This window comes from Phasianus colchicus, chromosome 1, assembly GCF_987193195.1.
Source record: "Phasianus colchicus chromosome 1, bPhaCol1.hap1.1, whole genome shotgun sequence".
NCBI lineage: Eukaryota > Metazoa > Chordata > Aves > Galliformes > Phasianidae > Phasianus > Phasianus colchicus.
The window spans coordinates 100632637-100656468 of NC_143436.1; the positions used below are offsets into that span (position 1 = coordinate 100632637).

The window sequence follows — 23832 nt, forward strand, 5'->3', positions numbered from 1 at the left end:
AAGTGTAAGCTATGAAGCTTAATGCAGACTGCTTATTTGGTCTGTTGCCCTCGGCCTTTAATTGTCATTGGTATATGGCATATTGTAAGAGATGCCTGTGTGTATCAAACTTGCCTGTCCCTCAGTCATAGACTTTTGGGGGTCATATGCCTGGAAACTGAGCGTGGATGACTGCCAGTCAGCCCTCCAGAGCTGGAGGAAAGTAAAAGGACTTAAATTCACCTGGGATTGTACTGTTCTGTTTTATAATGAGGAAATTTTATCATTGAAGTCTCAAGAGACTTGGTTTACCATTTTTAATCAAGATCTGTGTATATTTATATGCATGTGCACAGACTTGCAGTATCTTTAAGAAAACTTTCATGTGGTTTTGATTATATATTAACACCCCCCCCAGCATATTCACATTTAAGGACTTGCTTGAATTTCTTCTTGGGTTTGAGAGATTTACAGTGCAGTTTGGTCTCTGGGATGACAGTCTGTTTGACTTCAGCTGCAGTGCAGTCAGCCAGCTTTACAGTTCAAAGGCGGTTGCAAAATCTTCAGCATTTCCATATAGTCTGAAAGAGAATAATGAGGTTAAAAATAACTTCAGGGAGTTTAAGTCATAGTTGGATGTGTATTTATGGGTTACTGATTACTTTGGTGCTTAAATGAAATTAAAAAAAAAAAAAATTACTACAGCTTTTTAAGTAGCTGTTTTATCACAGTACAGACTTTTACTGCAGTAAAAGTTGTCAGGTTTTTCATCCTAGCTAAGCTGCTATCATTCAGACATACTGAGCATAGGAGGGAAGATTAGTTTTTTCTATTATGTTGCATGTACTGTTTCAGGAGGTTAAAACAGGCCAATCACTAAGATACTTTTAAAATGTTTCTAAGTAAGGAAGCACTCATTCTACTCTCTGTTCTTCAAATTTCCAGTGACTTAAGTAGGAGCTGAGTATTTCATTCCTCTTACCTGTCAATGAGCACGTGTAATCTGTGGTACTTTTTACACTGGTCCAAAAAATTATCTTCCTTCTCTGCAGGAGGATAATGAGAGGACCTCTTTATGTGTTCCAGCCTTCTGTTTGCAATGCTGTAATGATACATATGACATACTAGAACAGTTGTAATTTTCACTGGAAGAATTTTACTCTTTGGAAGTGGAAGTACTAAAACTCCCAGTTACTCCTTTAAATAAAATCACTTTATAGCATATAGAAAGCATGAAGTTTATTACCTTGAATTCACATATACCTTACAAAATTGAGTATAATGTTATTGGGTCAGAACTGGAACAAACTATATATGCCCAAGACTGATATATTTAGTCTTCTTCTGGAGATACAAAAACAGTACAAATATTTAAAAAAAATTAACAAAAGAGGTTATCTTGCAGTAAAGATACCAGAGCAGACATTTCTTCTGCAGGCTTACTAATGTACGTAAGATCTCTTTTAGATCGTAATGGTAACTTAAATAATTCAAAGTTATTTTGCATAATGGTTTGCTGATTTTAGCTTTTTGGTTTTTCTCTGTCATATTTTGATCCTCTTTATTTTTGTTACTTTTAATGTAGCAATTATTATTGGTGGATAGTCAGAACAAAATGCTGACAAGGAGAGTTTGATGATATTTTGTTTGTTTTCTTAGGTTCCTTATAGATTGCATGCTGTGTTGGTTCATGAAGGTCAAGCCAATGCAGGACATTACTGGGCCTATATTTATGACCACCATCAGAACAGATGGATGAAGTACAATGACATTTCTGTGACAAAGTCAACTTGGGAAGAGTTGGAACGGGACTCTTTTGGTGGTTACAGGAATGCCAGTGCATACTGTTTGATGTATATCAATGATAAGGAACAGTACTTGATAGAAGGTAACATTATGTTTATGTTTACAGCATGATATAGAATTACTGAATGCATTTATAAGAAGAGCATTATCCTGGTGGATTTCCAGATCTTCAAAATGGCTTTAAAAATTACTGAAAATTCAATTTATAGTCACAATTGTCAGTGAAATTGCTTCTACAGATTAAATAATTTATTTTCAACTTTCAGATTAATAGAGATAATTGCAGTGTTTCTGTATTATTAAGAGAGCAAAATTAACTAAGTTTGCTAATTTCTGAAGATTTTGGATCGTCATATGCTCAGTGTTTTGGAGGTGTTATCTCCTGAAGAGTAGAATAGTAATAAGGAAATGCAGAAGTGACCCTTGACATTAAAATTTTCTTTTCTTCATAAGCTTTGGGACTCGTATGAACTTTATTGGAGACTTTATTGGAGAAACATGACATTTTTTGCAGGGAATTGAAATATATCCCTAGATCTACCTGCCAAAGTAAAGAAATGTATGGATTTTGATTTTTTTTTTTTTTCAGGTTATGTAGTTATATGTGATTATAAGGCTCTTGTGAAAATACTGGGAGGGAGTGGAAAGACCCTTAGTATGATAATTATAGGCCCTGTTAACATTTGTTAGGGGTCTGACTGAAAATGGCCAGATTCATAGAACTGTAGGATGAATCATCGAGTGGCTTGGGTTGGAAGGGACCTCAAGGATCATCAAGTTCCAGCCCCCCTGACACAGGCAGAATTGCAGCTGCCAGATCAAGTACTAGATCAGATTGCTCAGGGACCCATCCAACCTGGACTTAAACACTTCCAGGGATGGGGCATTCAAAATTCCTCTGGGTAGCCTGTTACAGTACTTCCTCATTCTCAATAACAGATGACTGAAAACTTTATGTTCCAGTTTATTCATGGAGTTAAAAGCTAGAATGTGCATTCAGTTTTTAAATGAAAACTGATAATAACCTTGATGTTTCTATGCTGCCAAGTTAATAGTAGACTTGCAGCTATCAGGTTTATGAGCTCTGTAGTAATTTGGAGGAGGATTTGTTGGGAGAACAGTTAAAGCTGATTAATCCTTCAGTACCTGATATACTGTCACAGAATCATAGGGATTGAAAAGGACCTCTGGAGGTCCAGAAGGCTTATTGTTCAAAGTAGTAATGATCTGATGATGCTTAAGAATTTGTCCGAAGATTGAAAAAGTAGTAGCAATAAGCTCAATTAGCAGAAGAGTGCCCAATAGATGTTAAGAAAAATTAAAAGTAAGACAGTTTGGGAGAATCTATGTAGTATTACATGCTTTAAGTAATTCTCTTGAGAAAATTTAACATATATATTTTTTTCTCCCTATTTTTTGTCTGAAATATAATTTGTATTTTACTACAGAGGAGTTTAACAAAGAAACGGGGCAGGTACTTGTAGGAATGGACACACTGCCTTCTGATCTACGGGATTATGTTAAGGAAGACAATAAACGTTTTGAAAAAGAACTTGAAGAATGGGATGCGGAACTTGCTCAGAAAGCACAGCAGGAAAAATTGCTATCTCAGATTCCCAGAGCTCCAGCACCTTCACCTGCTCCAGGTTAGCTGTTTCTACTTGTTTGCAAAAGGAATAGAATGAAAAATCATTGGTTTGCATATAAATTGTTTAGCTGCTCGAAAAGGGAAGAAGTACTAATTTGTGTAATCTTGAATTTTAATTATTTACTTGACTAAGGTAACTGAATTTTAATCTGGTTTTTCTTTTTTTTTTTTTTTTTGTCTTCTATTTCTTTATCTTATTTTGCCTTTTCTCTGACAGTTTTGTGCTTATTTTTTATTTTGTGATTATTTTGCAAAGTGAAAATATATCTGGAAGTCAAGCGTTTGCAGAGCATTTAGTGTACTACTAAAATCTACGTAGAGCCTCATTTATTTTCTCAGTTGTCCCTAACATGATTGAACACCCCTTACTCAAGCCTGAATGGATGTCTTGTCAGTACAGGCGTATTTGTTCCTAATGTAAAATTGTGAGTCAATTTATATGAAAATGTTCAAAATGTCATGAGACACAGACTGACGAAATGTTGGATTTGTGAATGATGTGACCTACCCTGCATCTTCTGTGTGGGTTACCTTATCTATGAGATGATGATCCTAATAAAACTGCTGAATTTAGAGTTCATGCTTCTGTTAACATATGGAATTATCTTATTTCTGTCACTAAGTTCAAGCAGGAGAACCAGAATATTTAGAACAGCCATCAAGAACTGATCTTTCAAAGCACTTAAAAGAAGATTCTGTACAAGCGATCAATAAAGCTTTAGCTGAACAAGAAGATAGAAGTCCAGAAGCTATAATGGATACGGTGAGGATATTTTTAAGTCTGAAGTAACTCTTTCTTTTATTTTGCAAGTGCAAAGGATAATAGCTGCTCAAAGGTGAGGGGGAGGGTAGGAAAAACAAAAATGAGCAAAAATATATTTGTTCTTCAGGGCCTCTTAAGCACTACAAGTCCATCCAGAAAGTGTGTACTATGTCAATGAACATAGAACTAAAAAATACTGTAAGTAGATGTACTCTCTGTGATTGAAGTACTTGCTGAGAGTGCTGTGTATTGCTCTGATGACAATCATATTTGTGCCCCACCATCAAACAACTTTTCAAAATGTTAGGTGGTTCAATTTGTTTTGAGGAGTTAACATTGACATTCCATATAAACAACTTGAGACTGTTTTAAACATTGATTTTTTTCCAGAGTAATTTGAGAATGTGAGTTATCTTGAAAGAGGTGTGGAATTTAAAATAGCTTTCAAATAAATTTTTTTCTGAATATTATGTTTATGGAAGAAAGCTCAACAATGGTCAAAAAAATTTGTAATATGATAAAACTCTTAGTTCAGCAGTATTCTGTAGTTTTAGTGCAAATTCACAAGTTTATGAAAATTAACTTTGTGATTTGCTTTGTGATTAAGCAGATGCATATGTTGTAATGCTAATAAGAATTACTGTTGGATGATACTGTTTTCACATCATGTCTGAATAAATAATTGGAAACTAACTGCTTCATGAACTGCTAGAGAAACAAACATTTAAGTTCTTTCTTTCAGCAAGTATGTCTTGCTTCTCTATATGAATAGCCAATATATTTGACAGAAAAAAATATATTTTAAAGTAATATATTTGTCTGACTTAGAACCATATGCCACAGAATGAGACATGCAAAATATACAGTATGGCTTCTTTGGACACGGCTAGTAACAAATAGTGATACGTAGTGATACAAACAGTTTAGATATGCTCAAAATTTCAAATATATTTCCTAAATTCTGGTACAAATTCTCTTTAAACAAAAGCAGTCTGGGCCCGGATAGCTTCGAGGCCAGCAGGAAAATCTTTTTAAAGCCATTGAAAATCATGTGACAACTTGTTAACTTTTCTACCTGAAATGCATTCTATCCCTTTTTCCCGTGGTGTGAGGAGAGCAAAGGAGCATGCTTTCTCTGCTACATCAAAATCAAAACAGGCAGGAAAATTAATCATATATTAAGATGTGCTCTACCACTAATAATTTAAGCTACTGCATATTTAGCTTTGTTGAGTTCTCAGAGCAGAGACCAGCTAAGTGGGAGCCTACTTAATATGAGTTACCTCTTATTTTAATACCTCTCATACTTACCTCTGTGGTCATATCAATGATTTCTGAGGGGGTAGCCATGCCATTCAGGTTGGGATAAAATGTCTTGCCTGATGCTATCCTCTTTCTAGGGTCTGTGGGTATCCTTCTGATGGGATTTGGAAGAATCTTAGAAACCTGATTCCAGGATCGAGTTTTTCTGTTTAGGCTGGGTGTTGTATACAAGCATCGCCTTAGATCTTTGCAAGATAGTGGCTGGGAGTCTGCTGAGTGAGGCAGATAGAGGTCTACTTATCCCAGTTATTCTGATTTCTACTGCCTTGTTCTGCAACAAAGGGAATGGTTCTTCAAAAGCAAAAAGATTAAAAAAAAAGAAAAAAACACCTACAATAAAACAACCAACAAAACAAACCCAACAACACAAAAACAAGCCAAAATCCCACAAACTCTCTTATTTACAGAGTCTTTATGCTACTTCCTAGGTAATCTGAGGCACCTCTATTAATGGATAAGAGCTACTCTCTGTTTACCTGAATTTAGCTTAGATAGAACTATGCTTCCTTTGGAGTATCATCATACTCTTTAATTGTTCCACTTTCATCTTCATTCTGATGTGCAGTCACATATCCCTTTCCTCCACTTTTTGTTTGTCTATTTTAGAAAAAGGAAAAAACAACATCAGAACACACAACAAACAGAATTATTGGTTACTCACCACATGATCATTTGTGTCCCTTTTCTGCCCTTTGTTCTTTCTATTTATTTCTTTTTCTGCAGTCTTCCTTTGTATTTCTGCAGTGCTGGGTGTAAATGGATACTGTGTGTGTTCCTGGAATTTTTCTTAGAAAATAAAGCCATTGTGATTGCTGTAGAACAGCAGCACAGAATTCTTTCTGCACTCCGTGATTGCTCAGACTAGAGTCGAAGTGCTGCAAGTGTTGTAAACTGGCGATCATAAAATGATAGAATGCAGTAGCTGAAATCATCTCCGTTGTTTAGAAGCTTATGTTAACATAAGAATTTCAGTGACTAACATGATCTTCCTTTGGATCTCTGTGCTATTATTTCTCTAAAAAACAGGCGTGTTGAGTGTAACACACCTTTAGATATTCTTTCTAATACCTTAATTGCTAGAGGCTTTTTGTATTTTTTTCCAGTGCATCAGAAAATGTTAGCCTTTGACTTTTTGCCATTTCTTAGCATGAATTCTTCAGATACCCCGGTTATATTTAGTAACTTTTTGGTGGAGGAGATGACAATATGAAAAGAAATGGTGGTTCACAGACTGATCCTTTTAAAAAATGCTTTGAATCTGTTGCTACAGAGCTGCAGTAGTGGCATACTAGTCTATGAAGATGTAATTAGTGAATAAAAAAAAAATCATTTTTTCCTTTATAGTTCTATTTTAATTTTAAAATGTGCTACTTAAAGTAAACTGTAAGTAACTAGAGAATATAAGTGATATTTATCATTTTTGTCAGAAATGCACATCAAAAGTGCATTTCATTTTATTTGATCAGCCTGTTAGTTTGTGTCTCTCTGTGATTTTCTCTGCTGTGTGATACCCCCTCCCAACACACATACTGATCATGATTTTCTTCTGCAGAGCTCTCATAATGCCTCAGCTCAACCAGCTCCTAACCAGCGAGTTGTAGAGGTGGCGATTCCTGATGTAGGGACTTTTGTGATTGAGTCAGAGGAGGGGGGTTATGACGATGAGGTACATTTGATTGCAATTGTGTGCACCGCTCCAACTTGGTGCTTTCTTGTGCTGCCTGATGAGAATTTTTGGCATGTTTGCACATCATGACACCTAACAAATTTGTGCATAACTATATGCTTAACGATTTGTAACCGTAACGATGTCTTAATTTGTAATGAAGTATGAAAGGAAAGCACTAGCTACTCTAACTGGGCACGCTTTGCATGGTGCTGTGTACACTGGAGGTATATTTGTCTTTTTAGCTGTGGAAGTTGAATGTTTGTGCAAGGCCAGATAGTCCTTGAAATGCTAGTGGTAGCTTGTGGACTACTGCATTATTTTAAAAATATCAGGATAGAGAGTGGTGTTGTTAATGTTTGTGCTTTCTTGTCAGTCTAATAAAGGTAATGTTCAAGTCCAATCTTTTATTTGCCAATGTTAAGCTTTTTAGACTTTGTGGATTTAATTATCCACCTAAATAACCTGAAATTGATATGAGTGCTGGAAGTGACTTTTTTCCCAACCTTAAAAAAGTAAATTGTTGTTGGTTTTTTTGCAAGTCAGACTCAAAGTGGTAAGCGTCCCTGATACTATTTGAGGAACAGGTGATAGAGTCACATTATTGCAGGAGACAGTACTTTCTTCTGGCCTACTTTAACAACAGAAAGCAGCATTGCCAGGGTCAGTTCTGCCTTAACACTGCGTATTCCGTGTTTGTTTTGGTTCGGAGTTAGAGGTGATGTGGCCCATATTCTTGGCTATCTGGGCATGTGTTATTGGTGGGCCGTGAGAAGCCTTTGCTTTTCTTCACAAAAGGATATTTCAGGAAGTTCTGTCCCAGAATTATCAGCAATTGCAACTAAGAGTTGGGGATGGGGAGATAAAATGATTTAAATGCCATCATCGCACTGAGTTCGTCTTCTCACAAATGTGCAGTCTCCACCTTTAAAGACGTGCCTTTTTTCATTTTTGAGGCACTCTTGTCTACATGCCTCTCTTTTTCCAGAGGGTGCTAACTTTCTGCATAATTTTACTGTTTCTTTTGTGAGCATATTTGCTTTTGTAATGCTGTTCTTATGTGTGGGGAAACTCTTCTGGAGGATTTAGGGCTCTTCATCTTCTCGTCTTGAAGGCCAGCTTTTGTTGCTGTGCCAGTTGTGTTAGCTAGACTGTGGGCAGGGAAGGAAGGAGCGTTTTTCCTTGCTCACAGATATCAAAGAGAAAAGGTCTGTCTGAGTATCCTGCAGGTATCATATTGTTTGTGCCTAGCTGATGTGAGTAGCTGTGAGATGTGTGTGTTATATTTGGTTTTTGTGTTTGTTAAATGTTTTGGTTTTTATTTAAAAAATTTGTCTGGAAATGCTTCTGGAACCGATTGTGATTGTAGCAATGAGTCCATTTACTTTGATGTTGAAATACGTATGCAATACACAAAGTGTAGTTCATTGTGTTTGTGTCTAGTATATATGAAGTGTGATTGGATGATTATCTGAAACAGTTTTTTTTAATCCTTTGGTGGCCATGTGGTAGCACTCATTCAGTATGAAATTCCTGATGGATACTAATGCTGAAACAGTGCATGCTCCTTTTCTTGGAAGTTCTGACCATGTACTTTTCAAATTGTACTTGACACACTTGTTCAGTTTTTGCTAAGCTTCCTTTAAGACATATGTTTTGCAGTAAAAATATATACACATGCCGTGATTGATTTGCAGAACACGCACAATGGTTTTTGTATTGAAACGTGCCATTTCAGTGTATGCATGCATTAAGTTGCTTTTTTATCTTGCATGAGACTAAAAGCATATTGAATTTAAAACTTAAAATATTAATCATTCCAAACTTTTACCTTAAATCCCTTATGGCAGGTCATGCTGACCCCGAACATGCAAGGTATTATCATGGCTATAGGTAAAGCCAGGAATGTTTATGACAGGTGTGGGCCAGAAGCAGGGTTCTTTAAGGTACAACTAACATTTTCAATTTTTTCTCTGACTTTTTTTGTTAGATACATCTTTTTCTTCCACCCTTTGATGCATATTAAGACTGTTCCAACATATATAAGTATTCTATGGCATCAGTCCTCCATTTAAATATTATTAAATTATAATCTCTGCTAGGGAAAAATATCTATAGCTATTTCCATCTTGATTTAGCAGTGTGCTGCCTTGAATTCAATAACTTAAGTATCTTTTTGTATTTTACTTAATAATAGCCACAAGTAGCAAGAATCCTGGATAAGTAATCAATAAAAATATTTTTTTCCCCTGCTCATAACAAAAAGTGTGTCTTCGCTAGACTGTTTGAGACTTCATTGTTTTCACCAAGGCACACCAGTGTTTAGTCACTTGTTTATTTCAGAGAAATGTTCTTGTTTTGTCCTTAAAAGATTTTTTAGTAGATCAAAATCATTTTCTTTTGTTTAACGGCATTGATGTCAATACAGTTTATTTATGCAGAGTTTTATTACTGGGAATTGGATGTTACACTCATTGTGTTTGTTAGTCTACACACTAAATAGATTAAAAGATGCATTAGTTTTATTAAATACACAAACTTTGGAACATTTTAGCTTGTAATTTTTTGAGTTTTCAGAGTATAAAAAGGGAATTACTTTGACATGTTGTAGAATCCTCTCAAATATCATGCTTTATTTTTATCTGCTGGAGGAGAGGAAAAAGTTTCTTGCCTGTTCTTGAGTAACATTCTGTTTTCTATTGAATTTTTATGGTACAGTTATACTGAAAGAAAACATTTGAAACTCCTTCCCAAAAAAGGCCAAAACAAATTTAAAAAAAAAATACATCAAACCACCTCTATAATCCTTTGCTATGGAAAAATTTAAATTTCATGTTTGTTTGTTTGTTTTGAATTTTTGTGTTTTTTTTTTTAAATGGATATTTTGTGAAGTGTTGTGACCATGTTGCATTTGTCTCTGTTAAACATGCCCACCATCAGGCATTGAAGAGACAACTGCCATATCCTTTATTTAATGAAATGGGTTTTGTTTGGGATTCAGTGCTGTGTTTCTAAATTTCTCACTTAATGACAAGCTGTTTTAATTGAAAAACAAAACAAAAAACCCATGCTCATCTTATCAAACTAGACATTTTTTGGAAAGGTTAATTGCACTGATTTATTTACTTATTTTTAATGTGAAGTGTGTTTTGATGATGAAAGCTTCCTGATGAAAATCTCAGTGGAAGTGTGAAAGTTGAGGGCAAAATTTGTCTTTGAGAAAGTGTTTTTTAAAACTAACCTAAGTTGTTGGAGAGTAGAAGTGTGCTTACTCATTTTCTGCTGAATCCTGTTCAAAGCAACTGAGCACTGCTGAAACATGCTACGTTTTTAGTAATACATTAGTCTGGATGTTTGCAGATGAAGTGATTCTACTTAGTACCAGGTGTAATATTTTGAAATGTATTAGGTGAAAACCCCTCCTATTCCTTACAATTACTATCAGAAAGATTCTGTGATATTTTTATACTGCTGTGTTCTGGTTTTGTTAGTGAGTTTGTTTTTTATAAGAAGTGTTTACAAAAGACTGAGGTTTATTTCTACGATGTCCTTATTGAAGTGTAATGCAGGCAAAACCCATTTAATGAGAGTCACTGTTACTGCCAACGTTTGATTCCTACTTTACCTCTTAGACTTCAGACTGAACCTATTGCAAAGCAACTGAGATGTTTATTGATCCAAACGTCTATTGATACTTCACTAAACGTTATACACAGTTCATTGCAGTATGTTTGCCTTAAGATTTTTATATAACATTCGTAGTGAGAATCCTAAAGCTTATAATACTTTTTCCTGTATTTTGTTTAAAGGAAGAGTACTGGTTTAGTTTTCTTCTTTTCAGTATATAGAATTCATGAATCTGTAGCATAACGTTGACTTTTTTCTAAATATGTATTTGAAAATCTAGATTTTCCTGTTTGAGTAATTCTTTGAAGAATTAAATGCAAAATAGCAATAATTTTTTGTTTTTTGCCAACCTCAGAAAAGAGGCTTTAGTAATTTTGTTATCTGTGTCTTGTTTTCTAATGGTAGAATGTCTTATGATGCAAGATAATAGAAACACTTATGTGTGATTTTTGATAATTATCATTGGTTCTCCAAAACTCTTTTTTAACAATAATACATATCATTAGGATTTTAAAATATGAATATGAATGCAGAATGTTCTTTTAAGTTTTGAAGTTCTCCACACACTCTCTATTTAAGTCCATATGAATAGTATCCTATTCATGTGTTCAGTCTCAAAACACAGTGTTTCTTGGTAAAGTTTAGTAGCCCAAATTTCCAATATTTAAATGTAAAGAAATATTTTACTGCCAGGTAGAGGCATAAAGGGATTTGTAATACTGAATAGGGCGCTTTCTGCCTAGTTTGTAGCTTTATTTTGTCTGTATATGGTATTGAAACTACTAATGTGTGAAGCTACTGTGTTAGGTCATTTGTTTCAAAATGATAGTAACATTAGCCAGCAGTTTGATCACCTCCATATTTTGAGAGAGAAATTACAGAATATATTAAGATTTGTCACCATTTTTCTAATTATTTTTCTTGTTGCTCTTGTTTGTGCTGTTTAGTTTCAATGGATAATTTCTAATGATGAACATAGCAGATGAGATTTCTTAAAATCTAATGTGCTGACAAAGGAAGCTCTTCCTGTAAGCTCTAAAGTTGGCCTAAAATACTCAGTGAAGAGTCTGTCTTTGCCCTATGGGAGGGCACAAACACTAACCATATTGAAGTATTCTCTTTAGAGGTCATGCAACTTGATTTTTGTTGTACAATGATTTCCATTCTGATTTACTGTTTTCAATATCTCACGTGTTCATTAAACTTTACCTATAATTTATGTGTGTATTTGCATTTCAACTATGTATTAGGGGCACTTTTTGATCTTAAGAGATTTTAGAAAAATCCTTAAAATAAAATGTCTGTTATACTGCTTTAGGACGGTACATGCTTAAAGTCTCTCTTTAGGGACTAGATAAACCTTCTCTCAGGGTGATATAGTGCAGGACTGGGATTGCTTTTGAAGTACAGGTCCATTTGGGGTTTTGGCAGCCCTGGTTGGGGAGAGGCAGGAGCAGCTTTGTAATTTATCTATCTTTTTTACTATAGTTCAGACTCGTTAGAAGGGTTGGGTATGGAATTGTTAAATTTCTTTTGTAGTCAGTGGGCCATGGACATGAATTATTCCTAGTGTCTGAAAAGTTTGAGTTAAAAGCCAGAAAGAATAATGTATGTTTTTAAAATTATTTAGGCAATTAAGTTGGAATATACACGACTGCTAAAATTAGCCCAGGAAGATCCACCACCTGAATGTGATTACCGTTTGCGTCATGCAATAGTTTACTTCATCCAAAACCAGGCACCAAAGAAGATAATTGAGAGAACGTTACTGGAACAGTTTGGAGATCACAATCTTAGCTTTGATGAAAGGTAATAAGATCAGCATGTTTCTCTTCCTGTGCTTGTGTGAGTTCTGTGATGTATAAAGACACACTTTTATATTCAGATATGCACGTAGAGAAAAGAAGAACAGCTTGTACATTTGGCTTTATCTTCTAGTTAATAGCTTGAAAGTATAAAATGCATAGAAGCATAATTTTATAAAAGTTTTAATCTCTATAAGAATCTCTATAAAAAGGGTAAACAAGAAGTTGGGTTTTTATTGGTAGGAAGTAAGGAAAAATCCTTCGTGTTGCTCCAAGTGTGTACAGATAACTGTGTGTACACTTCTCTGTACACACTTGGAGCACTTAAAGCCATGAAATCTCTGTTTCTTCAGTGGCCTAAAGGTCAGCAGTAGAAAACAAAGCCTGACATCTCTTAAAATGGGGCATCAGGCAAGATGAATAACTTATTTGAATGCAAGACAATGTCTTCGATACTTGAAATTTCATGTAGTTATAAAACAAAATTAAAAAAATGAAAGGTAGAGAGTGTTACTCTGACTCCTGCTTATTGACAGCTGTTAAATCTTTGGTTCTAATCCTCTAATACTACTTTCACAAAGTGAGAGATTGGGGAGCTTCAAGCCATCTGAACTTCAAATTTGAAAAAAAAAAAAAGACTAATGCAACAGTTAATAAAATAGGAAGTAATTCTTAAATGGCATGGGTGTGCATCATACTAGAAAAGTATGCCTTCTGCTGATTATGCAGTGCGTAGTATAAAGCAGATTTTTTCACAGTGTTTCCATGCTGTTTTATATAAGGCTGTACTGTAAACTGTTTGAGTTTGCTGTTTTTGTATAGATGATATTTTTTGAAAATTTCTCTTTCATGATTTCTTGTGGCTTTTTATAAGGTGCCGTAACATAATGAAGGTTGCTCAAGCTAAGCTTGAAATGATAAAGCCAGATGAAGTAAACATGGAGGAATATGAGGTCAGTATTTCTTATGCTGTAAATTAAACTGTAACTTCAAATAATTACGAATAAGCTGAGTTTATCTTAGCAAATTTCTTTTTGCCTTACACTGAGAAGGTGAAACTAGTTCCTGAAACATTATTTATTTCTAGGAAAGCTGCTCTGACCAGTTGATCTAAAGCCATTTTTTCCACATCTGTAATTTCAAATTCAGATTTGACTTGAGCCACAGATAAATGCCAAGGTTGATTCTGTTCATATTCCTTAACATGCTTTGACGTCACTAATAGTATTTCATAATTTAACAACATGTGAGCCAATTAGCTTTCTCTAGTCAGAAACTGCTGTGAGTTGAAGGAATGAAAAGGATCTAAGGCCGACCTTAAACATTTAGAGAAATCGGTCACAGGGTTCAGGATCACATTTGTGTTTTTTGTCCAGTTTTTTTTGTAGCCACTCCCATTCTCTTACCAGCATCATTCTCTAGGTTCTTTCATTTGCTAAGACCATACATTTTCAATTTGATACTTTAAAAAAAACTTTGAAAAAAGAATGGAGTAAATTGCAGGCATTATACAAGTGTGACTTATATTTAACAAAACACTTCATCTCATACTTAAAGCTAAGTCTGTAGGTGTCATTACAACATGAGCTCCAATTCCGTGTGATACTGTTCATTAAGGCCTCTGAAAAGGCCTTATTTATATCCCCGGCAGATTCCAGTGCACCACTTAAACCTCGTTGTAGCATTTGTAGGTCCAAAAACAGCTTGTTCAGGAGGACTATGGGAGTAAACTTGCCCTCAAAAACAACAGCAAAAAATGTCTACTTGTCGTTTCTGTTTATCAGGTTTAGAACCTACAGTAGATGTTACTACATTAAAATGTGCTCTCAAAGGCTAGGGTGAATGAACTCTCATAGCATTGTGTTTTTAGGCTGTGCAAGGCTCAATTTGTTAAGTATTCTGAAAGGCATAGCACAAGTAGAATTAACAATCCTGGGCTTAGCTTTAAATGAGGGAGTGGGAGGAATCTTCTTCCCTTACAGGTACATGCCACCTTCCTGAGGCAGATAGTTGGTGATTACTCTGAGGACTGTATCACTGATTATCCAGTATAGGATTGACATTTCATAGAACCTTTCTCATGCGTTTTGTGTTGAATCTGTAGGTGGCTATGTATTATGGTATGTTGTCCTTTACTTAACTATTAATGAATGATTAAAAGCTGGTTAGCCAACTGCAGAAAAGACAATCTTTTCTCATAGGGTAGTCACCTGTAAAGTGTGTTAGTAGTCACTTTGTATAAGTGGTGATGCAGCGAGATAAATGTTTTGCACCAATATAAACATTGCCACAGTCTCAAGTACTCAACAAGCTATACAAACCATTTAGGGCATTCAGGCATTCAGAGTATTCAGGCATTTTCTATGTCTTTCTTAAATGAAACTTAATATTGAGTTTATATACAAGCTTTCTTTCACTTTCTGAGTAAAGAACTGTGTGTAATGAAAAGAAGAAAAACAAACTGTTAGCCTCTCCATTTTTGAGGGGGTGGGAAAGTAGTGATTCTCATAATTCTGACTGTGGTTCTCCAAAAAAACCTTTGTGTTCCTTTCAGTTCAAGTGGTAATGTATTCCTGTGTTTTGTTTATGTTTTTAATAAAAATCCCACCTGAAACTCATCTAGAAATATTGTAGGAATTTAAGAATCTTATTTTCATTGAGAGAGGAGGGATTCAGACTGACTTTTCCAACATACAAACTTAATAGGAGTCCTTATCACTTACTGTGGGTATTCAGCACTAAGTGTGTAAAATATTTGTATTTCATGTTTGTGGATGAAATTCTATATACCCTTTCTTATACACAGAGATGGCATCAAGACTATAGAAATTTCAGGGAAACAACCATGTTTCTCATGGTAGGATTGGAGTTTTTCCAAAAAAAGAGGTAAGTGGTAGTATAGAACTCAAATGTGATAGAGTGATTTGAAGGCAAAATGTAACACTGATAAAGTTAAAAGTTATTATTAAAATTAAGAACTGTTTAATGTGTTCTTCGTTGTATTTAAAATTTATTCAGTTCATTAATTTCTTCAGTCTCACATCTAGATCAATTTCCTGCAACTTCCTACATTTAATATCCATTTCTTCATCCCTTATCAAACCATGAACTCTTCTCAGTGCCCCACAAGCACTTATTTTTCTCCTTCTTTCCTACTCTGAATGGTCTCTATTCCTCAGACATAAGAATCTTTCTTCTGTTGTACCATATGTACACGTATATGTGGTCCTAAATAAGCTTGAGAAGGGAGCCCACACAAGCCTAATGAGGCTCAACAAGTGCAAGTGTAAGGTGCCGCACCTCCGTTGATGCAATCCCAGATACATGTACAGATTAAAACACATGGAAAATAGCCGTGCAGAGAAGACATGGGGGAGTTCTGGTGGATGAAAAGCTTGACATGAGCAAGCTCAGAGGGCCACCTGTATCTTGGGCTGCATCAAAGGAGGGCTGGCCAGCAGGGAAGGAGAGGTGATTATCTCCATATATTCTGCCCTTATAAGGCCTCATCTGGAGTACAGCCTCTAGGCCAAGAGACCCTAGTACAAGAAGGATATGGAGCTCTTGGAGTGGATCCAGAGGAGGGCTATGAAGATGAGAAAAGGGCTGGAGAAACTTTGTGTAGAAAGCTGGGCTTGTTTGACCTGGAGAACAGAAGGCCCTGTGGAGACCTCCTTGCAGCCCCTCAGTAATTAAATGGGGTTTATGAGTAGGAGGGAGACTGACTTTTTATATGAGAGGATAGTGATAGGACAAGGAGGAATGGTTTTAACATAGAAGAGGGGAGATTTGGATTAGATGTTAGGAAAAAATTTTCCTCAAGAGGCTGGTGAGGCACTGGCACATGCTGCCTGGAGAGGCTGTGGATGCCCCATTGCTGGAAGTGCTCAAGGCCAGGTTGGATGGGGCCATGGGCAGTCCTGCCCATGGTGTGGGGGTTGGAACTAGATGATCTTTAAGGTCCTTTCCAACTCAAGACATTCTGTGGTATCTATATGCCAAATTTAGTTTCTTGTTTGTACGTTGTATAGCAAATTGCTTCGTAGTTCTCTTTCTCGTCTTGTATGTTTCCAAAGGAAAAAAGCTCTAACAAAACAAAACGATAATAACATACTTATTTCTGTAACAAGCTATGTGTTTGTGTAGTGGTTAACACAATGAGCCCATAATTTTGGTTTGCTACACTGTATTAGTAAATGTTAGTATGTTTACTAATAATCTAAATCGGCACATCCCACTTTGTTAGCATTAAACAGCTTGTGTACAAAAGTTGGTCAGAAGACTGCCTAGCTTAATTTAAAAAACAAAAAACAAAAAACAAAAACAAAACAGTCTGGTATTGCTGGATCCCTTACAGAGGAAAAAAAAAGATCAGTGTGATATGTAAGAATCCTGTTTCTCCTGGACATCATGTGTGCTCCAAGCATGAAGTCGTTCTGGTTCCTTAACATTGGAACTCCAGGATGACAGCTTTGGCCACAAAATTGCAGTGTTTTCACTATTCTACTTCTTATTGTAATATATTCTCCTTGGGCCAGCGGGAGGTAAACTAACAGAAACCATAAACAGGTTTCTGTTTGTGCTGAACAGTATTTTTGTTTTGGCTATCTAGGTTTTATGTTGATTTGAAAAATTAGAGTGACACAGTTAGAAAACAAGCCTATAATGACCAGTTGCACATTCTGATATTGGTCAGAAATGTAAAAAAACAAACAAACAAACAAACAATATTATCAGACTCATCTAACGTCCAGGAAGTGTAGTGTTCATTCCCTTTGGCAGCAAATGCAATTTCACAAGTACCTCAAGTGGTATTTAATACAAAGGCACTAAGATTAGAGGTAAACATGCTTTAAGGGGTGCCTGAGGATCGGATATCCGTTGATTTACTGTAAAGGCATCTACTGAAATTACGCTCCTGTGTTTCAGCTACTGGTTCCCAAACACGAGGTAGTTACTGAGGTTTACAACTTGTTACATTCTTAGAAGGCAGTGCTACTGTCCATATTCTGAAAATGAGACTAAACTGATCAACTATTCTGATTTTCCTTCAGTGTTCCCTTAACTGTGAAATCATAAACTGTAGCTTTAAATATTTATGAAAACGTGGACTTTCATAACTCAAATATGACCTTCAGTAACAGGACTGTTTTGAAGGTTTGTTCTTTGCTTTTTGTTCGTTTTTTTTTTTTTTTCCCAGAAACCCATTTCCCTAAATTGACTAACTTTTCTTACTTGAAAAGTCAAGTAATATCTTGTAGTGCTCAGTATCTAGATGGAGCAAAAAAACAGCCTTTACTCAGGGAATCTGATTTTCTTAATAGTGCTGTGCTGAGCAAACACAAAACAAACAATTTTTTTTTTACTTTTTCCTTCCACCATGCTAATAGCTTATTTTTAGAGGTGTTGTTATTGGAGTGCTGGGCATGGAAGACTGTACTTTGAAGGCAAAGGAAACAACAGTTTCTCGGTATTTCTGAAAATTACCTGGAATATGTTTTTTGCTGAAGTTTTTTGCTGAAAGTAGGCATGATTTAAGAGTCATGCCTACCTTCATAGTTCACTCATGATCCTTTATGGTGGTTGACAAGGCCTTTTCTCTGCACATAAAGGGTCTTTGAGGCATACCTTCTCTGACTATACTGTTCAGTAGGAAACTGCTGTGGGTCAGGTGAATGTAGTCAATTAAAGAACCTTGGCAGGGCATTTGCTTGTAGCTTGTTCTCATGGTAGTGACTGAAGAGCAAACAAACTCTAGACCTTAGCAGTTGGATTCTAATTTTTTTTTTAAATAGTATGATTTTTCAGCTTTAACAATTTTTTTTTTTTTTTGTAAGCTGTGTTAAAGTTTTATTTATACATACCTGTGCTTTCCAAAGTCTAGACAGTTACCTCCATAATTCTGTGTGTCATTTTAAGTTCAGACTTAACAAATTAGAACTTAAATGCACTTCATATTTGAAAAGCTAGCATCTGTTTGCTTAATTTAAGCTAAAGTAATATTCCTCGGACTCTCAAGATCTATAAGATATTTGAGCCTGGCTTTACAATAATAGTGATGTAAAATCGCTTCCCTTCCTGTGAGGTAGCACTGTTGCTGGTTCAGGTAAGGATTACACAACTCGCAGACAGAGCGGGAAAAAAAAGGATCTGGGAATAAGGCAGCTGCCAAGTGCAAGTTTTTAATTTGGATCAACTGAGTTGTTGACGCTGTTAATTCAGTCTGCAGTCTCACAAATAACTGAACCAAGAATGGAAAGGAATAGAAGGTCTGGCTCCTCTAGTTTTGTATCCATCAATCCCAGTTTCTTGCAGTCATGTTTTCCACTGTCTTCCTACATTAACATTTCTGCTGTCAAGTCAGTTGCATTAGTTAGTGGCTTGGAGAGATTTCATGAGCAGACAGACTTAGAGGGCCATAGGACTTCTTGCTTTAAAGGAAGCAGTTCTGTATTTTGAGGACAAAAAGGCAGAGAGAAGCAATTGTATATATGTTGTATATTACTCAAGTAGGAAATATTTAGGATTACAAGAAAAAATAGTGATATTTGAAAGTAAACCTTTAAGCAACCACTGCTATTTAAAGTAACCTTATCCCTTCTTTTTATGTTGTCTTGTTGGGAAACCTTACTGTAAGTCTTGAGTTTGTCTACTTTGGAAAATTCTGACATGTATTTTTCATGTATCCTGTGCTCTGTGTGCTCACACATAAGTTTTAGCCACTTTTAGTAGTTTGATGTTTTGGTAGTTTTTGCCCTAACCTTGATCTTCTGTTCTCACTAGGAGTGTATAATATACTGTTCTAATACTCCATTAGAAAATTTCTCTCCCAAGATTTTTCTAGTTGTTTGAATAAAAATGACACATCTAACTGCTTGTTTATAGAATAATTGCCTGAACTGCTTTCAGTGGCTGTCTGTCATGACTGAGTTTCTGCAAGTCAGAGAATTAACAATTTAAGGTGTTAGCTGGAAATGGTACACAGTAGCATGAGAAGATTTAACGGGGCATGATGAGATCTCTTGATTATTAACAGTTAGGTTCTTAGGTCTTTTACTCATCCTTCACCAGTTAGGAATGTATTTATTATCTGTATTTAGATTACAGACAGAAGTGCCGATAGAGAGATTCTTCTGGTTTTGAAATGCTCTTCTGGCATCATACATCACTTTAGACTTCATTAGTCCAGAAAAAAACTTAGTGAGGCTGAAAGCTCACAGTCTGTTTTTTAGATTAATTTTTATTGCTCAGGCATAGAATGCTATCAGGGTAATGGCAGTAGAGGATCAATTCTAATGTGACACAAATGCATGCAGGAAAAAAAATAAGTTTTCATATATATTCAAGGTTAATCCAAAGCCATTTTTGAAGTGGATGAAATTATATAGGTTTATGTCAGTTAGCTTTGGATCACACTTCATGTGCAAGTTATCTAGCCTGATAATAAAGTACATTGTTCTAATGTATACAAAAGAAGAAAATATGTGGGAGAAAAAGCAACATTATGAAGAAATGGATGGGGAGGGTTGGATTTACAGTCAAACAAGTAAGTGAAATTACATATCCTATGAATAACACAGTAGTTAACTTGAGATAGGTGTTACCTGGATTTGCATCTAACAACTTTGTTTCTTTACTTTGCTTTAGCTATATGGAAGCCTTGCTCTACCTTATCTATGCTTACCAGAATAACAAAGAACTCTTGTCCAAAGGCCCATACAGAGGGCATGATGAAGAGCTGATATCTCACTACAGACGAGAATGTTTGCTAGTAAGTGAAGTGTGAAATATATTGCAAAAGTTGAACTTTCCACGTAGCTTTAACAAAACAGACAATGTTGCCATATTTTCAAAAAACAAAAACCAAAAAAACTTTCATTAAAAATTACGAAGATTTCAATAAGAAAAAGGTGAGAGGAAGAAATGTATGTAGTGAGAATAAAGAATGTGTTTGTTTTAAGTTATCAGTTTCTTTATCATTCTAAGTAGTGTGCTCACTGCCATTGTGTCTGGGCGAGGTAGAAGCAACAGTGGACAGTATTGGTGGGTGAACTTGCAATGTTACTGCAGTTGGACAGGGATGCAAATGTTTAGAAAAAAGTATCGGCAGATGGTGAGCTTTTTCCTTGATTGTGTCACCTGTTTCTTAGCAATAGCAAGAAAAGGCAAGAGCAGGTGGTAGGACCTCAGTCTTGAAAACAAGCAGCTGCAAATGTTGAGTTGGCAGGTATCAACTGAAGTGGCCTGAGGAATAGTACAAGATCAAATGGTTTAATAGAGTGTATGTATCATTGCTGTGAATGTGAAAGCTCAATTGTTACTGCAGATTTGCCATAAGGCAAACAAAAACAAAACGGTAAATTGTGAAATGCTGTATACTTAAAGAATTTCTTTTTTGTGGTGGTACATGAAGAAACTAAATGAACATGCTGCAGCACTGTTTGAATCAGGAGATGATCAGGAAGTAAATAATGGCCTGATCATTATGAATGAGCTTATTGTCCCGTGTTTGCCATTACTACTGGTGGATGAAATGGAAGAAAAAGATATTGTTGCCGTGGAAGATATGAGAAATCGTTGGTGTTCCTATCTTGGACAAGAAATGGAACGTAAGTAAGGCTCTCACACACTCCTGATTTTTATTGTTTTTTAAAATGTCTTGATTTGTGTCTTGAACAGAGCCTGAATCTTTTGTGTTTTCATAACATATTTTGAATTATCATGGCTTGTCAATAATACTGTGCACATTTAAATGAACAGCATATTTTTCCATGTATAATAATGAAGTTCTGCAATATTTTCCATATGTAACAACGTCCTTAAAGGAAACTTTTTTTTTTTCCAAAAGGAAAAACATTCATGTTGATAGACCCTTGGAAGGGGCATTTATGCTAACATCTTCCTAGGAACCAATGTGTCCTTCAGTATTAGCTGAAGAAAGTGCATTTTTCCAAGTGAAACTCTTCATGCCTGTTTAAAAAAAAAAAAAAAAAGTAAAAGAGTCAGTTTGGGGCAGGAAGAGGAAAATTGCACCTGAGGACATAAAAACTTACGGCTGTTTTTTCTTTCATTTGCAGCTAACTTGCAAGAAAAGCTGACAGATTTCCTGCCAAAACTACTAGATTGTTCTACAGAGATTAAAGGTTTCAATGACCCGCCAAAGTTACCCTCCTACTCCACACATGAACTGTGTGAAAGATATGCCCGAATCATGTTGTCACTCAGTCGAACTCCAGCCGATGGAAGATAAATTCTGCAAGCTTCCCGAGCACATTGTATAAACTTTTTTAGTTCTTAAACCTTGCCTTCCTGTCACAGGGTTTGCTTGTTGCTGCTATAGTTTTTAACTTTTTTTATTTTAATAACTGCAAAAGAGAAATGACTGTACAAATTTTAGCCAGACTGAAAACAATTAAAGCTGAGAATCGCATGGCGCTCAGTTGTTTCAACCAGAATTGATGCAACTTGCAAGTCTGATAACTATGGCAAAACTGCTTTTTTGCCACTTCTCTGTTACAGTATTACTTTGCTTTTATCTTAAGATCCTTTACTTTATCAACAGCTGTCTGGATCATTTTGTGACTGCAACTACTTTAAGTGTCCAGTGCTGTGTAAATACATGGTACTTGGTAGCTTGTAAATGAAATGAAAGAATAAAGTTTTATTTATGGCTACTTCTGTGTTTGCAAGCAGATACCTTGTACATTAGTGTAAAATATGGGTATTTTTAGGAGAAATACAGTATATTGATGGGTAAGTCAATTTTATAGACAAGATTCTTCAGGATTTATGGACAGTTAAATGAAAGTAGTCAGAGATTACTGTATGTGAATACACTGAAAAACTCTTGCAGTATTATACACTGTTGATTGGGTTTCTTTTGTATATACTTTTCTGATCTTTATGATACTGCACCTGAACACTTTTTTTTTGTGTGTGTGTGTGTGGCTATGCCACATATATTCTGATAACAAGGACTGGTTTCTGAAGAAAAACAATAATGGTACTTTGCTTCTATTCTTAGAAAAAACTTGGGGAAAAAAAAAAACAAAACTATTTTCATTAGAAATATATTACAGTCTCTGAACAAAATTTTTAGGAGTTGATTTGAGAAGAGAAAATAAAGATTTTGAAAAAGTGGACTTTGTGAATCTTCAGGGTTAATTAGTTTTTGGTTTTTTTAAATTGGTATTTTTGTTATGTGGGTGACCAGAAGGAAAACCATAACTAATCCCTTACTTGAAATGTGTAGCTATTGATGCAACACAGTATCTCAGAAATCTTATGTGTGTCCTAATCGCGTTTCTGTTGGAAGTGAAAGAAAAGATCAGCTGGGCTTGCTTTGTAGAACTAAAACTCTGTCTAGTTTAAACAAGGAATGTTATTTATTTTGTGGAGAAAGAAATTTAATGTGTCCTTAATTAATCCTGTTACCTGACACTATTTTGATTCTTACTCGTTATAGAGAACATTTTGTGTTAGAACAGTAAAATATGTGAATGTTTGCTTGTTGGCTTTATTGGAGCGGCACTGAACTTCTCATTGCAAGCTTTCTAGTTGAGAGTATTCTAATTTCTGCTAACAAAATAACAGAGGGAAGAGGGAAGGAGGAAGAATTGATTCAGTTCAGCCCACCTAGTGGTTATTCCCAATGGTGGAAATAAATGTGGGCAACTCACATTCAAGAAAAGGCTAACTTCAGTCTTGAAAATTACTTACTCTTGGGAAAACACTGGATTGTAATATGTAGTAAATAGAACGCAGGCTTGACTTCAAAGGTTTTCTTTTGTTTTTTTGTTTTGTTTTGTTTTTTGTTTTTTTTTTTTTCCCCCAGGAGTATTTTCCTCTTCTTTTTTCGGTATTGAAGTGTTTCATAATGGTCAATCTACCCATCTGTTGTATTAAACTGAGCTATTAGTATCACAGTACTACTCAGAAGCCTTTTTTTAGGCCTGAAACTACTTGTGTAGAAATTTCACATTTCAGCGAAAGAATAAATGCATCTTATGAAAATGTTGAAGATGCATTTTATTGGACTTCACATTTTATATCTGTTGCATTTTCATTCGAATCTGATTAATATGCCTTCTTATCATTGTGTATTTTTTATATACAGAGTGAGTATTTAAAATTTGTCCTTTGCCTTTTTAAATAATGGTGAAAGCAACTAAAAGTGAAGGAGGACGTTTATTTTTTTTATTGCTAACAGGTTTTG

General features: G+C 35.4%; 1 protein-coding gene across 3 annotated transcripts in view; it reads left to right on the forward strand.

The window, feature by feature from the left end:
- USP25 (ubiquitin specific peptidase 25) overlaps positions 1–22291 on the forward strand; it is a 92006-nt gene extending 69715 nt beyond the window's left edge. For 2 of the 3 annotated variants that reach the window (XM_090121311.1, XM_031612635.2), the window contains exons 16-26: positions 1639–1867; positions 3234–3431; positions 4057–4196; positions 7072–7185; positions 9036–9131; positions 12443–12621; positions 13492–13570; positions 15424–15503; positions 20265–20388; positions 21031–21226; positions 21695–22291. In XM_090121311.1, coding sequence (XP_089977437.1) covers positions 1639–1867; positions 3234–3431; positions 4057–4196; positions 7072–7185; positions 9036–9131; positions 12443–12621; positions 13492–13570; positions 15424–15503; positions 20265–20388; positions 21031–21226; positions 21695–21867 — 1608 coding nt within the window. In that variant the 3' untranslated portion in view covers positions 21868–22291. The remainder of the gene's footprint in view (positions 1–1638; positions 1868–3233; positions 3432–4056; positions 4197–7071; positions 7186–9035; positions 9132–12442; positions 12622–13491; positions 13571–15423; positions 15504–20264; positions 20389–21030; positions 21227–21694) is intronic. The other variant, XM_090121313.1, reaches the window with a different exon arrangement.
- Positions 22292–23832: the final 1541 nt, after the last annotated feature.